The 15,215-nt window shown below is 59.2% G+C and overlaps 1 protein-coding gene across 1 annotated transcript in view; it reads left to right on the forward strand.

The window, feature by feature from the left end:
- LOC105815312 (voltage-dependent L-type calcium channel subunit alpha-1S-like) overlaps positions 1-14,569 on the forward strand; it is a 35,319-nt gene extending 20,750 nt beyond the window's left edge. The window contains exons 19-34 of the mRNA XM_012650456.1: positions 277-333; positions 1,167-1,295; positions 1,534-1,599; positions 2,180-2,271; positions 3,621-3,780; positions 4,769-4,896; positions 6,262-6,358; positions 6,634-6,736; positions 8,057-8,158; positions 8,414-8,538; positions 9,926-10,054; positions 10,819-11,069; positions 12,622-12,707; positions 13,448-13,539; positions 13,776-13,904; positions 14,024-14,569. Coding sequence (XP_012505910.1) covers positions 277-333; positions 1,167-1,295; positions 1,534-1,599; positions 2,180-2,271; positions 3,621-3,780; positions 4,769-4,896; positions 6,262-6,358; positions 6,634-6,736; positions 8,057-8,158; positions 8,414-8,538; positions 9,926-10,054; positions 10,819-11,069; positions 12,622-12,707; positions 13,448-13,539; positions 13,776-13,904; positions 14,024-14,260 — 1,983 coding nt within the window. The 3' untranslated portion in view covers positions 14,261-14,569. The remainder of the gene's footprint in view (positions 1-276; positions 334-1,166; positions 1,296-1,533; positions 1,600-2,179; positions 2,272-3,620; positions 3,781-4,768; positions 4,897-6,261; positions 6,359-6,633; positions 6,737-8,056; positions 8,159-8,413; positions 8,539-9,925; positions 10,055-10,818; positions 11,070-12,621; positions 12,708-13,447; positions 13,540-13,775; positions 13,905-14,023) is intronic.
- Positions 14,570-15,215: the final 646 nt, after the last annotated feature.

The raw sequence follows: 15,215 nt of genomic DNA on the forward strand, positions 1-15,215 counted from the left end.
CCTGTGGGAGAAGAGAAGGGACCCGTCTGTGTCCGGTCTTCCCTCCCCGTCTTGCTCCCTCGCCCAGCCTCCTGCCTCACGTCCCACAGAGCTGCACCCTCACGCCCACCCGCCCCGATTGACAGCCCCGTGGGATCCCCACCCCCCGCCTCTCTCTTTCTCTCTTTAACTCTCCTGCGTGTCTGTCCTTTCTGACTCATCTCTTCACCTCCCTCCCATGTGTCCCTCCTCCTCTCTCTCCTCTCCTCCCCCTGCCCTCGTCTCTTTTCTCCACAGACTTTCCTGGCCTCCAGCGGGGGACTGTATTGCCTGGGTGGAGGCTGCGGGAACGTTGTAATTCCAGGCTGCATGGGCCTGCCCAGCACGCCCGCCAGCTCCTGCCCTGCACTTGCATGCCCAGGCCTGGCTGCGTGCACTGCATGGGGTGATCGGCGCTCAGGGCTCCCTCCCCGGAGCAGGCCCCACAAGGGTCCGGGCGTAGGGCGGGGCAGGGGCTCAATGGACGGCTGTGCATGGCCATCGTGGCTTCCTCACAGCCCTGGGAAGTGGAGTGAGGGTTCACTCCGGCCCTCTATGCAAATGGCATCACAGTCCAAAGAGCACTGTGATTGCTGGCAAAGGACCTTAGTGGCAGTTCGTCGGGCACAAGGCCTTTGGGGACGCAGGGAGCAGAGCAGGGAGGGCTCTCACCTTCAGGAGTAGCTCGCGTGTAAGGCTGGCACGAGCGCAGAGGCTTGCCTGGCTGAGGACAGCCTGTGCTGCGCGGGAGTGACGGCGAGCCGCCATGCCGGACTTACGGCAATAGAGCTGCCAAGCTTCGGGGACCCTTGCACTGGGAGGACACGAGGGCGGGGAGCCCAGATGGGCCACCAGGGTCCTCAGCTCAGTGGCAGCTTGAGGAGAAAATGGGATGAGCAGGAGGCCCCAGAGGGCAGCAGTGGGCCTGGGCTCACCAGGCTGCTCGGGCCACACACCCTCCTCCCGCCTCCCGGCTCAGCAGCCCCGGAGGAGGTCCCCATCTGGTGGGCAACGGGCCAGGAGTGGGGCTGGAACTCCTCCCACCATGAACTTCACCCCGACACACACACATCGCACCTCCCACCACCCTGCCCCTTGCCCCGTGAGGAGCCAACCCCAGACTGACCTCTGGGGCTGCCGCCCCGCAGGACCCGGACGAGAGCGCCCGCATCTCCAGCGCCTTCTTCCGCCTGTTCCGAGTCTTGAGGCTGATCAAGCTGCTGAGCCGGGCAGAGGGGGTGCGCACCCTGCTGTGGACGTTCATCAAGTCCTTCCAGGTGCCAGCGCCGGGCCGGCGGGTCGGGGGCCAGGGCAGGGTCTGCACGGGGGCCTCGGAACTGCACTCGCGTGGGGAGGCCGCCAGAGACGTCCCCCTCAGGCGGGGTGGGGGGTGATGGACGGCAGTGGGGGTGTTCGGGGGAGGTGGGTGCGCAGGGCCTGGGGAGGTTGACGGGGGGCGGGGCTGCGTAGCAGGCGGTGGAGCCCCCAGGCCTGACGCCCCCGCCCGCCCCGCAGGCCCTGCCGTACGTGGCTCTGCTCATCGTCATGCTCTTCTTCATCTACGCTGTCATCGGCATGCAGGTGAGGGGCGGGCCGGCCCAGGCCGAAACACGGATCTTGGCCAAACCGGGGGAAGGGGGGTCAGTGGACCCTGGGGAGCCTAAGCAGCAGGTGGGCTGGCCCCGCCATGCTCCCTGCCTCGTCCTTCCTGGCGGCCCAGGGGCTCAGTGCACGACTGGGAAAGGAGGTTGTTTGTGCACCTGCCTGTCCCCAGGTGGCTGCCGTGCTGGAAGCCTGGAGATGATCTAGAAGGAACTTTGGCATACAGATCATACAGGTGGACAGCAGAGGCCAGATCACACCTCTAAGGCCAGACTGAAGCCCGGGTGGCCTCAGTCCACACTCCCCCGAGAGCCTCCCCCACACTTTGGCTCCCCAGGTCTGCTTGCTGCTGGGAAAACGGGTCTACCCGCCTACTTTTCTTTGGCCTGGTCGGACAAACTTCACCCGACCTAGAAAATAATTCCATGTATTTGGCTTCAGGGCTGACGTGGCCCGAAGTGAAGGGGACTTGGGGGAGGCAGGGGTGAAGGCAGTGGTTGACGAGCGCAGGGGACGCTTTTATCCAGGTTCCAAAGTCAGAGCCCTTTGTGATTTGCAGATGTTCGGAAAGATCGCCATGGTGGACGGGACTCAGATAAACCGGAACAACAACTTCCAGACCTTCCCTCAAGCCGTGCTGCTGCTCTTCAGGCATGAGTCCCCCGTGGCCCCCACCCCACCGGCCAGCCCAGCTCTGCCCTGTTCCAGTTGGCATGGAGGCGGGGCTGGCTTCATGGCATGTGACCCGTGCAGTCACACAGGCCCTGCCCTCGGAGCGGTACCCTGCTTGGTTTAATGCTCTGCTGTCGCTGTTTTGTGATAAGCAGCCCGGCATCTGCGTTTTGCACGGGGCCCTCCACCGAGCGGAGCGCCGCACACTCCCCTAATCTCATGCCACCGGAACAGCAGACGGAGGTCAAATGTTCTTTCCTGGACACTTACTTGCCCGTGTGGCTCCCGGAGCAGGGAGAGGCAGAGTGAAGAGCTGGCCCCAGGGGCGAGAGTTGGGGAGCAGGAGGCCAGGAGGAGTGGAGAGGCCAGCGCTTGGCCCACAGGGGATCCGGGCCGTGCGCTTGCTGGCTGCGTAGGAGCTGGGTGGGAGAGGCGAACTAGCCAGCAGTGGGACTCTCCCCCTCCAGACGAGGCCAGGGGACACCTGTGCCCGGGGGTCCTGCTCGGCACAGCCTGTCAAGGGCTCCATGAAGTCACAGCAGCTGCAGCCCTGATGGCCCATGAGAGGAGACCACCATGGGCGGGCAGGGTGCCTCCCGCCACCCACCCCACCCTGCCCTCGACTGCAGACCCAGGGCCGTCCTGGACTGCCTGCCCCCGCAAGGAAGGGAGCCGACCGAAATGAGATTTTATGACACACACAGTGATGGGGAGTTGTGGAGTCAGGCCGAGCTGTGACTAAGGGAGGCGCCTCCCAGCCGGAGGTGGAGGGGGTTGTGTACAGAGCAGCTGGTAGCGGTTACATGAAAAAGCACCCACAGTTCACATACGAGCACTGCTGCTGCGTCGAGACTCCTCTCTCGACAGCTGCACGTGTGCAAGGTGTGAGATCTGAGGGCTGCTTTTGCGACTCAGCCAGAGCGGGTGGTGTCGGGAGAGCTGGGTGCAATTGTGGGGTTTCCTCGGATGACTCTGACTCTGAGGCTGAGGTGACCTCTGACCCTGCCTCCCTCGGTCACACAGTGCTCTCTCTTGCTGTCCCCCTCCAATGACATGAATCCATTTTGCCTCTCTATCCAAGAAACCCCTTTCGTAAGTTTAGCTCCTGCTTGTAGCAACTCTTGAGGCTAGAGCAGAGGGGCTGCAGCACAGAGGGGAAACTGAGGCCCAGCTCTCACTGAGCTACTCAGTGAACCTGGGGTCTGGCCTCCCTATTTCTGGGGAAGCAGCCCCCAGTCTGCTCATCGGTCCACACCGCGGTGCCACCAGGCCGCTGGCCTCCTGGAGGGCGGTGAGAGGCGGTAGGCAACGGGACCTCTCTCCTCCAGGTGTGCGACAGGGGAGGCCTGGCAGGAGATCCTGCTGGCCTGCAGCTATGGCAAGCTGTGTGACCCGGAGTCGGACTACGCCCCGGGGGAGGAGTACACGTGCGGCACCAACTTCGCCTACTACTACTTCATCAGCTTCTACATGCTCTGCGCCTTCCTGGTGAGCCGCCTGCGGGCCTGGGCCGGGGAGGGCTTTGGTGAGCCGAGGCGGGAGGGGGCCCACCTGCCTGGCAGGCTCTGTCCTCCGGCCCCATCTCAGGGACACGGGGGGCTGTAGTTAGGTTGTTTCTCGTTCTGTGAGTGTTGTGAGTGTTTCTTCATGCCCCAGCGGGGTTAGCGAGTTTTTACTGTTCTTTCTTTTTCCCTCTGGTTATCGATTAGTCATCAAGGGGAATTTCATGAGGCTCTGCCCTAAATAGGTGGGGACTTCCTACAAAGCCACTTATGCCTAACTAAGCCTTGGAAGAGAAGGCTGTCCCACCATGAGGAAGCTGAGGCTCTGAAGCAGGGTGCTGCAGGAGCCCCCACTGGGTTAGGAACAGCGCGCCAGGCCAATTTGAGACCGCAGGGTTGTCGGGGATGCCATCTGTTCACGTGGAAGGCAGAGAGCCTGCACTGGGCCCTCGTTCCTGAACTTTTTTCTTTCCTGTATTCACTCAAAAGAGTTGTTTGAGCCTCTGACGTGTGCCAGGCCCTGGGCTTAGGGCAGGGGAAGAAACATGAATGAGACACCGTCCTGGCCCTGAAGGACCTCGTAGGGTACAAGGGAGTTCATGTGTGAGCAAACCTTGCCATTCAAGGGGACACCCAATATTTACAGAAAAGACAAGAGCAGTGACAGGGCCTTGGTCCAGGTGGGGACAAAGGCAGGGACAGCATCTCTCTCAGAGGGGTGTGGGAGGCTAAGTTTGGCGTAGCTTTCAAAGAGGTGCTCAAGCTGGGTTTTGAAGACGGAGCACCAAGCCCCGGCAGAGGGCACTGTTTGTGCAGGAGCGCAGAGGCGGACATGGTGTTGCTTATGTGTGTAGCGCAGGTTGTTCAAAAGGCTGGAACGTAGGGCACATGTAGGGAGAAGCTGTGGAGCCCACGCCCAGTGGCCGCCTCCCAGCTCCCCCACCACCCCTGGGCCCTTGGTTCTCCTCTTGCAGGTCATCAACCTCTTCGTGGCTGTCATCATGGACAACTTTGACTACCTCACTCGGGACTGGTCCATCCTGGGCCCTCATCACCTGGATGAGTTCAAGGCCATCTGGGCAGAGTATGACCCGGAAGCAAAGTGAGTCCCATCTGCAGGCTCTGTGCTGGGCCCTCCCTAAACTGTCCACCCTTCCATCCTAGACCCTGTCCTCGTGTCCCACAGCAAGTCACTCTCCAGATTAATAAGTATGAGTTGGCTTCTTCCCATCTTCATTTATCCAAGGTCCCAAATCAGAGAAGCAGAGCCGCTGAGGGTCGGAAGGGCTGCCACAGCCTCCCAGAGTGGAAACCCCTTTGACTTTACTGGGAAATGGTCATCCAGCTTCTGCTTGGATACTCCTAGGGGTGGGGAACTCAGTACCTCACCAGGCACTCTAGATCCTGGCTACTCAAAGTGTGGTAGCTCATGTGTTAGCACATCCGAGCCTGAATAAAACGCAGCGTCCCGGCCCCACCCAGACTGCATCAGCATCTGCATTGTTATTAACCCGATCCCAGGACATTCGTACGTACACTAAAGCTTGGGAAGCACTGCTCTCCTACATTCTTCCCCAAAAGGTCACGAGCTTGTATTTCACGAATGTTTCCCAGGTATCAGGCACTGCACTAAACACTACGTGTATTATCTCATTTAGTCTTTACAACAACCTATGGCACAGGTCTCCCGATCAGCTTAGTCTCAGATGAGAAAGCAGGTTCAGAGGGGTTAAGTAAGTTGCCCTCGGTCACACAGCTGTGAGAGGTGGCACCAAGATCCAATGCGGGTCTGTCTGGTGCCCTGAGCAGTCATGCTGTGAAGCGCTTACATCCAGGAGATCGAAACCTACCTCCCTCCTGCCACCCCCAAGTCCTAACTCAGCCCGCTGCAGATAGCAGATGTTTAATCTTTTCATAGCCAGCCCGTTTGGAAGTCAATAGGACCTTCCAACACAGTTTTCTCAGACAACACACACCTGCTGCTCTCGCCTTGGTCGTCTCTTCGTCTGACCTTCCTGGTTGCCCAGACTTTTGCTTATTCTGGGGGTCATGGTCCCAATGAAAAAGTGGTTTCCAGCTCTGGAGCAGTCTCTGGAAGTGGGCTTCCACCTCCCTTGACCATACCCTCTACTTCTATTAATAGAGCCCAAGAGCCCCCATTACCTTGACCAGAACCTAAGGAAGGTCTTGTGATGGGGAAATGAGGTCCAGATTCCAGACGCGGAGATCCCATATCCAAGGGAGCGCCCCCCAAAAGAGAGCCCACTCCTGGTGGTGGCAGTAACGAATCCAAACATTGTCTCCTCTTTTAAAAAGGAGCTGAGCTCTCACTCCCTCAACACAGTCGGAAATTAAGGAAGCATCCCCCGTCTCCTGGCTGTCTTCCCCTTCGCCATTTCCGAGCAGGGTGCTGGCGGAGGTCCTGGGTGGGGCTGCCGGGTAAACAAGTCCATGTGGCCTCCTGCAGGGGGAGGATCAAACACCTGGACGTGGTGACCCTGCTGAGAAGGATCCAGCCCCCTCTGGGCTTTGGGAAGTTCTGCCCGCACCGGGTAGCATGTAAGGTAACCGGAGCTGCCAGGGAGGGGCGGCCCCCCAGGAGAGGAAGAGGGGCCACGGGGCAGGGATCCTGGGTCCCCAAGTCCCTCCCTGAGGACCTGAACTCTCAGCAGTGCCCCCCAACTCAGCATTCCACCCCCTGACGAGGGGCAGTCCTGGTCGGCTGGCACTCCCAGCCCTCATGTCCCATCCCCTCCCGGCCCACAGACCGGGTGAGGATGACCTGCCAAGCTTGGCCTGGTCCCAGCTCAGCAGCAAGCCACTGCCTCTCCCCGCACAGCGGCTGGTGGGCATGAACATGCCCCTGAACAGCGACGGCACAGTCACCTTCAACGCCACTCTCTTCGCCCTGGTCCGCACGGCCCTCAAGATCAAGACAGAAGGTGAGGGCCTCCCAGCGTGCGGCCCCCCTTCTCTCGCAGGGTGTTTCTGGCACAGACTCTGCCAGATTCTCAGAGCTAATGGGGAGAAGCAGAGGGAGGTCTCCTGACTACGGCCCAGACTCCTCTTGCCCCTTGGGACTCAGAGGGAGCCTGAGAGTTCTCTGCAGGGCAAAGGCCATGAGGGTCTGTTCCCACACTCTTCAGCTGTGTTGGGTGGAGGGGGAAAGAAAAGTACCAGCACTAGTGCAGAGGTGGGTGGAACGGGCCACAGATGTACCAGTGCTAGCGCAGTGATTAGTGGAACAGGCCCAGAGCAGTGCCAGGGCCAGTGCAGGGGTGGGTGAGCAGGGACAGCTCAGCGCCAGGGCCAGCGCAGGGGTGGGTGAGCAGGGCCAGAGCAGAGCCAGGGCCAGTGCAGGGGTGGGTGAACAGGGCCAGAGCAGTGCCAGTGTTAGCGCAGGGGTGGATGAGCAGGGCCAGAGCAGTGCCAGGGCCAGCACAGGGGTGGGTGAGTAGGGACAGCACAGAGCCAGTGTTAGCACAGGGGTGGATGAGCAGGCCCAGAGCAGAGCCAGTGTTAGCACAGGGGTGTATGAGCAGGGCCAGAGCAGTGCCAGGGCCAGCGCAGGGGTGGGTGAGCAGGGCCAGAGCAGGGCCAGCGCTGGCTCAGGGTTCAGCTCTGGGCAGGAGCAGACGAGGCAGTCGGGTGGCGAGCACGGGGCAGGCTGATGGGAGTCCATACTCGGCTCCACTAAACTCGCAGGTCCTCGCCCACCAGGGAGACAGGCACGGTGGGAGCGGAGGAAGAGGTCAGGTCAGGGTCTCAGTGTTGTCCCCAAGTCCTCGTTCAGGGCTCCGCTGCATCGGGGCCATGCCCACATCAGGACCGTTGCGGGAGTCTGAGACAGCCACGGAGCAGGTTTCCTTAAGAGGGCGAGGTGAGGAAGGCCAGGAGTCACGGAGGAGCGGGACTGAGCCCAGGCAGGCTTCCTGGGGGTATTGGGACAGACCAGAGTGCCTGGGGCGTGGAAGGGTTTTGGGAGAAGAGCAGGAGATGATAGCCTTCAAAGTCAACCACTCGGCACTAGAAGCCGAGGTCTGTGGGGGTGAGTGCGTGACAAGGGCTGGGGTGTCTGGGGGCGGAGATCTCCTGTCCCCATTGCCAGTGCCCAGCACAGGAGCTGCCGCGGCAGGACACCCAGCTGATACCACTGCGTGCGTGACCGGCTCTCTGCGAGTCAGGAAATGCGGGGGCTCATCAAGCGCAGCTGGCCTGGCCCCGGTGACTTTGGGGCCACCCCTGCCTTCCCCTCGCCCCAGGTAACTTTGAGCAGGCCAACGAGGAGCTGAGGGCCATCATCAAGAAGATCTGGAAGAGAACCAGCATGAAGCTCCTGGACCAGGTCATCCCCCCGATTGGAGGTGGGTGCTGACTCGGGAGACCAGGGCCCAGAGGCAGCCGAGAGAAGTGGGCAAGGGGCTTCTCCAAGAGGCCCTGTGGGAACCTGAGAGTGGCCCAGACCCCATGGGCAGCCTCAGGGTGGGCTGTGCCCACTGACCGAGTCTGCAGGATGAAGGATGGCCTGGGTGCCCGGGCCTGGCCACACCTGGGCCCACTCCGAGCCCAGAGTCAGAGCCCCGCCGGCTTCAGGACATCCCTTGTTGGCTCCTCTGCAGATGATGAGGTGACAGTGGGCAAGTTCTACGCCACGTTCCTCATCCAGGAGCACTTCCGGAAGTTCATGAAGCGCCAGGAGGAGTATTACGGGTATCGGCCCAAGAAGGACATCATACAGATCCAGGTAAGGTCCAGGGGACTCCCCTGCTCAGCCAGGTGTCCGGACTCCAGTTCCCTGTCCGTGTCCTCAAGGGGCCGGTGGTGGAGGCATAGAGGGAAGAAGGAGCCCAGGGGAGGGGAAACGAGGTGACAGCTCTGGATAGTGCACGATGGAGGACATCTCGACCTCGAGAGAAGAGCCAGGAGCTCTTCATCTCTGTGCGACAGGACCAAAGAAACTAGGATGAGGTCAAAGGAGAGACGAGTTAGCTGTAAGAGCAGAGTGGTCTCCAAAGAAAGCGGATCCCCCAGGGGTGCTTACAGTGCTCTACCGGCTATGAGAAGAAAACTTTAGAACTTTATGTTTTATCTCATCTGGTTTTTATTTCTAGTGTTCATTGTAATGCACATAATTTATAAATTCCAAAAATATATATGCATCTGGGCCGTGTACTCAAAAATTGACTCAGTTGCCATTTTCATTTTGAAACAGTCTCATACTTCAAAAAATTGCAAGTATAATACAAAATCTTTTTTTTTCTCTGAACGGTTTGAGAGTAACTCCAACATGATGTTCCATCATCCGGAACACTTCGATTCATCTTTGCAGGCATTGTGTGCATTCAAGGCACAGTGTGTATTACAAGGTGTTCTCCTACATAATTCTACATGACCACAGTGCAACCATCAAAATCAGGAAATCAATACTGATACGTTACCACGTCCTAATCCATTTCACGTTTCACCAGTTGTCCCAACAAATGCCCCTTATAGCAAAAGGATCCAATCCAGAATCACACGTTGTATTTAGTTGCCATATCTCTTTAGTCTCTTCCATCCAGAACAGCCCCTCAGTCTTTCCCTGAGACAACCATGACACTTTTGAAGATGACAGGCCAGTGTGTCCCCCAATCTGAGTTTGTCTGGTGTTTCCTCAGGCTAGAGTCTAGATGCATCCTAATATCCCTCTTGGATAGGAACGCCTCAGCAGTGACGCTGTGTTCTCATTGCAAGCTACCAGGTGACACCAATTTTGATTTGTCTCATTGCTGATGGTATGAACTTTGATCAGCTCAAAAAATTATATTGACGGCGTGTACCATCAAGAGAGATCACTTGTCTAGAAGGCTGTACTGAGTAAGAAGCCCTGGAGAGGGCATGAAGTCGCCACCCATGGTGTCGAGAGAAGACTCCTTAGGAACAATTACTGTGTGCACCATCCCAGAGGCCAGAGCAGGACCTGGTGGCCTCACAGAGCCCAGGGACACTGAATGAACCAGAGGGAGAGTGGGCCTGAGCCGGGGCTTCCAGGGAGCCCCGGGTGCGGAGATTTGAAATGAGTGGGCCGTGGAAGCGGTTTTGCTCTCCTCTCCAGGACTGGAGGGGTCACTGGGTCACTTTGCCGTCCCCAGGCCGGACTGCGGACGATCGAGGAGGAGGCAGCCCCCGAGATCCACCGCACCATCTCAGGAGACCTGACAGCCGAGGAGGAGCTGGAGCGAGCCATGGTGGAGGCTGCGATGGAGGAGGGAATATTCCGGGTGAGGGGCGCCATGACAACCCCTAGTGGTCTGGACACAGTGAGCGGCCATGTCCCCAGAGAGGAAGGCCAGGAGCCCAGCCATACGGAGGGGCACGTGGGCTGGACCTCCGTCTCCACTTCTCCACCCACCTCTCTTGGGACTCAGAGTCAGTGACCCAACCTACCCGAGGTGTCACACATAACAGACCCTTTCCCACCTTCCCCTGCCAAGCCTCACCTCTCTGCTCCCCCCTGCAAACCGAGGCAGCATTCCAGCCCCAGAGGCCCCCGGGATCAAGTGCCCCGCCTGCTCCAGTTACGCCAGTCCTCGATCCTCAGCCGGCTAGTGTTTCTCGTAACACTGTAGAGCTGGAAGTTCTTTAATGACCGCCTAGTTACACCTTTTCAGGTTATTCATTAGGAAACGGTGGCCCAAAGGGACAATGTGACGTGTCCGATGTCGCTTAGTGAGTTAGTTTCAGAAGCCAGTTCTGCAGACTCCCAGTTCGGTGCTCTGTCCACGGCACCCCAGCTCCCTCTCTGTGTGTCCGTGTCTCCTGTGTGGTTCCGTAGGCATGTCCTGTCTGCCCCCTCAAATTGGGAACTTCCTGAGGGTGGGGATCCTCTTCCCCGTCTGGTCTCACTGTTCAGTCTTTCTCCTCTGCCCTAGAGGACTCGTCTCCCTGTACCTTCACGTGCTCCCAGCAGCATCATCCCAGGGTGGCAGCCCCCGTACACGCCCCACCCTCGTCCCTCACTCACGGCCCTTCTCCTCTCCCCTAGAGGACCGGAGGCCTGTTTGGCCAGGTGGACAACTTCATCGAAAGGACCAACTCCCTGCCCCCCGTCATGGCCAGCCAGAGACCCCTCCAGTTTGCCGAGATAGAGATGGAAGAGCTGGAGTCACCTGTCTTCTTGGAGGACTTCCCTCAAGATGCACGCGCTAACCCTCTGGCTCGTGCCAATACCAACAATGCCAACGCCAATGTTGCCTGTGGCAACAGCAACCATAGCAACGACCAGGTGTTTTCCAGGTAGCGGTGGCAACTGGCAACTGCCAGCTCTGGCGTAGGGGTACTGGAATAAGACTGGGAGGACGTTAGCAGGTTCCAGGCTGTACTGGAAGGGGGTGACCCGAAATTGCAGGTGTCCTTTGTTTGCCTTTGCGCCCTTTGGAAATCCATCCTGTACCTTGATGCAAGAGGCAGGCCTGCCCTGCAGAGACTCCCTTGGCCAGCAGGGGGCAGCCTCATGTCAGCACTGGCCCCGGTGCTGAGAGGTTCTTTTATCCCATCACCTACAGCAGGTCTGGGAGCTGAGATGTGTTGAACACGTTATAGGTTAGAGGCAGAGGGCCTTCAGTGACAGCACAGACTACAGAAAACTGTGGACAGTCAGGTTCAGTTGCTGGATTTGGGTTCCAAGGAGATCCGCTGCTCTGGGTGGTTCCCATCTCGCCATCCTCAGACTGTAGACTAAATATAATCTGCGATTACGTAAGTGTCATAAAAAAACAGCAGGATGAAGGGGAGAGCTTCTCAGAAATCCTAAACTAGGGGCTGGGCTCCAAGCAGAGCTTCTGTTCTAGACAGGAGGCCAGCTGACTGGAAGTCTCTTTAGCCTGGAAAGGCTAAGTCTCCGGCCTCAGGCATGGGCAGGACAGGGCAGAGGCCAGGGGAGCAGCTACTCCCTGTGGCCAGGGCTGCCTACACCACCTCCAGTCAGAGACCCCTTGAATTCGGCCTATGGTCCTGAACGGCGCCTGCGCCTGCGGGTCACCGTGGTGCGAGGTGCCGTGGACATACAGAAGCACCAGCCTGGGCTGCTCATTGGAAACATCTAGGGAGTTTTCAAAAATCCCAATCAGGTTCTCACTGTGGACTCTGGGGTGGGACACAGCCGCCACCGTCTTTAAAGCTCCCCAGGCGGCTGGGCGCGGTGGCTCACGCCTGTAATCCTAGCACTCTGGGAGGCCGAGGCGGGTGGATCGCTCAAGGTCAGGAGTTCGAGACCAGCCTGAGCAAGAGCGAGACCCCGTCTCTAGTAAAAATAGAAAGAAATTAATTGGAAAAACTAAAAATATATAGAAAAAATTAGCCGGGCATGGTAGCCCATGCCTGTAGTCCCAGCTACTCGGGAGGCTGAGGCAGGAGGATCGCTTGAGCCCAGGAGTTTGAGGTTGCTGTGAGCTAGGATGACGCCACGGCACTCACTCTAGCCAGGGCAACAGAGTGAGACTCTGTCTCAAAAAAAAAAAAAAAAAAGAAGCTCCCCAGGAGATCCTCTGTACAACCGAGGTTGGAAGGAGTGTCCCAAAGGTTGTGAGGCGCAGCTGGGCCTGGACGAGGAACGGAACGTAGAAAGTGGAGAGCAGCGCAGCGTGGAGACGGGCCTGCACTCGGCTCATTCCCCCTGGAGTCGGGCTGGCTGGGGCAGGGCGGTGGGAGCGTCAGGCCCGGAGTCAAGACCCCTGGCCCACGTTGGGTCCAGACCCTGAGGGGAAAGGATATCTGGAGCCACAGAGGGGCAGGGATGGCAGGAGGCCAGCAGCCTGCCCTGGTTCACCCAGCCTTGCTTCCATTTCAGTGTCCGTTATGAGACGGAGTCCCCGGGAGAGACGGAGACGCCCGCCGCCGGAGGAGGAGCCCTCGGCCAAGGCCACAGGGGGCTGGGTCAGTCCCTTCTGCGCACCAAGAGGCCGAGTCTTCTCCTGCAGGGATTGGGGAGCCCGTCTTTTCTTACAGTCTGGGGACCTGCTGGGAGGGCTGGCTGGGGGACCTGTTGGGCCGTGGCATGGGAGAGCCGTCAGGGCCAGTTCCTCGTCCAGGCGGAGGAGAAGGCGCTGTCTAGGTGGCTGAGTGGGGTGGGAGGGGAAGCGTGCACACTCTAAAAGGGCCCCCTGCAGGCCTGCTGGGAAGCTCACCCTGCACCCCATGCCGGCCCCAACGCGGGAGTCCTCCCTGCCCTAGGCAGCCTCCGGACACACCGACACCTTGGCTCTGGGGCCTTTCAGTAGACGGTCTTACGCTCTCCCGGTAGGTCCTAGCCACTGCGTGACAGTGAGAGCCCAAGGATGCCGGGGTTCACTAAGGATGCTTTCCCCACTCCCCCAGACACGCACATACACACACTTCCATGTGCACACACACAAGGACACACTGAGGGACAGCTTGGTCAGACCCCCTGGCCTTGATCCCCTCTCCCAAACCCGTAAGAACAGAGACCAGAGCCAGCAGAGTTGGGGCAGTCCTGGCTGGCCTGGAGGTGTCCACCCTCTAAGACACCTTCTGCAGTGCTGAGCACCTCTGAGAGTTCACGGAGCGTGGCTGGCCGGCCAGGCAGGGCTCCGTGGACACAGGGCTCCTGGCAGGAGTCAGCAGCCCCTCTTATCCTCACTGCATCTTGCCCGCAGGACCCCACAGCAAACCCTGTGTGGAAAAGTTGAAGGGACAGCTGACCCAGAGGGTAACGCCCGGAGGCCAGGCATCTCCTGCCCACCACCAGGTAACAGGGGCAGAGGCCTGGGAGGAAAGTCCGTACAGAGACCCCACCTGGCCTGATGCTTGCGGTGGGGCCGTGGCAGGGGAAGGGTGGGGCAGCCACGTGTCTGTCGGTACAGAGGGACTGGACTCCCTTTCCGTGGGTCTTGCTTGAGGCTCCCTCAGATGAGCTGGGGTTTTGCTGGGTCCATGGCTTCCAGCATTCCTGTGGCGGTCTTTGCCTTTCTGCATTTGGAACAGGGCCCCAGGCCTGAGGAGAGAAGGAGTTCCACACCAGGGTCTCTGCAGGAGGAGACACCCCATGGCAGGAGCACCAGGGAGGACACTTCCAGGTGCCCAGCCCCAGCTACGGCCCTGCTGATCCAAGAGGTGAGCCAGGAGCTGGGACACAGCAGTGGGCTGCATTGAGGGGTGGCTCTGTGATGGCCTGGCATGGACAGCGGGTAGGGCCCAGGAAGACCCTAGCCAGCCTCCTCTCTTCCCTGCAGGCTCTGGTTCGAGGGGGCCTGGGCACCTTGGCTGCTGATGCTGACTTCGTCATGGCAACAGGCCACGCCCTGGCAGATGCCTGCTGGATGGAACCAGAAGAAGTGGAGGTTGCAGCAACAGAGCTACTGAAGGGCCGAGAGTCCCGAGAGGGCACGGCCAGTGCCCTGCGGTCCTCCCTGGACAGCCTCGACCAGCATCAGGGCTCCCGGGAGACCCTCATTGCCCCCAGGCTATGAAGCCCACACAGCATCGGTGTGGGCTTAGCGCTAGCATGACCGGGGGGTGGGGGTGCTGGCGAGAAGGGCCAGTGCACCGCGGCAGCCTCCTCCCCCAGCAGCTAGATGCACGGGCTGAGTAGAGGTGTCAGGACCCCCTCAAAAAACCAGGAGGAAGTAAATGGACAGGCCCTTCCCTCACCAGCAAGAGGCACCATTGGAGGAGCTGCTAATGTCATTCAGAAAGGCCTGGTTGGTGCCAGTGTCTGTCTGGCCTAGGGCCACTCCCACCAACGGGACATTAAAGCCTCCAGGCCTGTGACACTGGCACCTCTGCTTGTCTGCTCTTTTGGACTCTTCCACACTTAGTCTCCCCCGCAGTCCCTTCCCCAGCAGCCTTGCCCATGAGCTGGGGAGCCCGGGCCGAGGAGACCAGGGGGCCTTCTGGATTCTTATTCTGCGATGCAGACAGACCTGCCGTGGCGAGCGTGGGTTCTCCTGCAAGGCCGTTACCAGGTCCACCGACTGGGCCGAGCAGCCCACGGCAGGCTCACCACCCAGCATCACCTGCTCCGCCCTGTCTGTCCAGGCGTGGGAGGAAAGGAGGAAGAGCTCTGCCTGGCAGGTGACAAGCTGGACTCCACCGTGCAGCTCCCACCTGCAGCCACTCGCACTGTCTCCCACTCCATTCACTCGTCTCTAGGGAAGACAGGATTATACGGAGCATACGTGTGCGCTGTAAAATTCTGTAAAAGGGTGTTTTTGTTTATGAGGGACCTGAGCATCTTCTATTAATACCTACCATGTATAGAATGCTAACTATATGGCAGGCCCTGTTCCAGGGGTTTTGCATATATTAATTTATTTAATCCTCTTAACAATTAAGAAAGGTATCATCATCCTCACTTTGCAAAAATGACTCAGAGAATAAGTAATTTGCCTAAGGCCACACAGCTGGTAGGAGAGCCCAGGTGAG

The sequence above is a fragment of the Propithecus coquereli genome, unplaced genomic scaffold (genome assembly GCF_000956105.1).
Source record: "Propithecus coquereli isolate 6110/MARCELLA unplaced genomic scaffold, Pcoq_1.0 Scaffold328, whole genome shotgun sequence".
In the NCBI taxonomy this organism is placed as follows: Eukaryota; Metazoa; Chordata; class Mammalia; order Primates; family Indriidae; genus Propithecus; species Propithecus coquereli.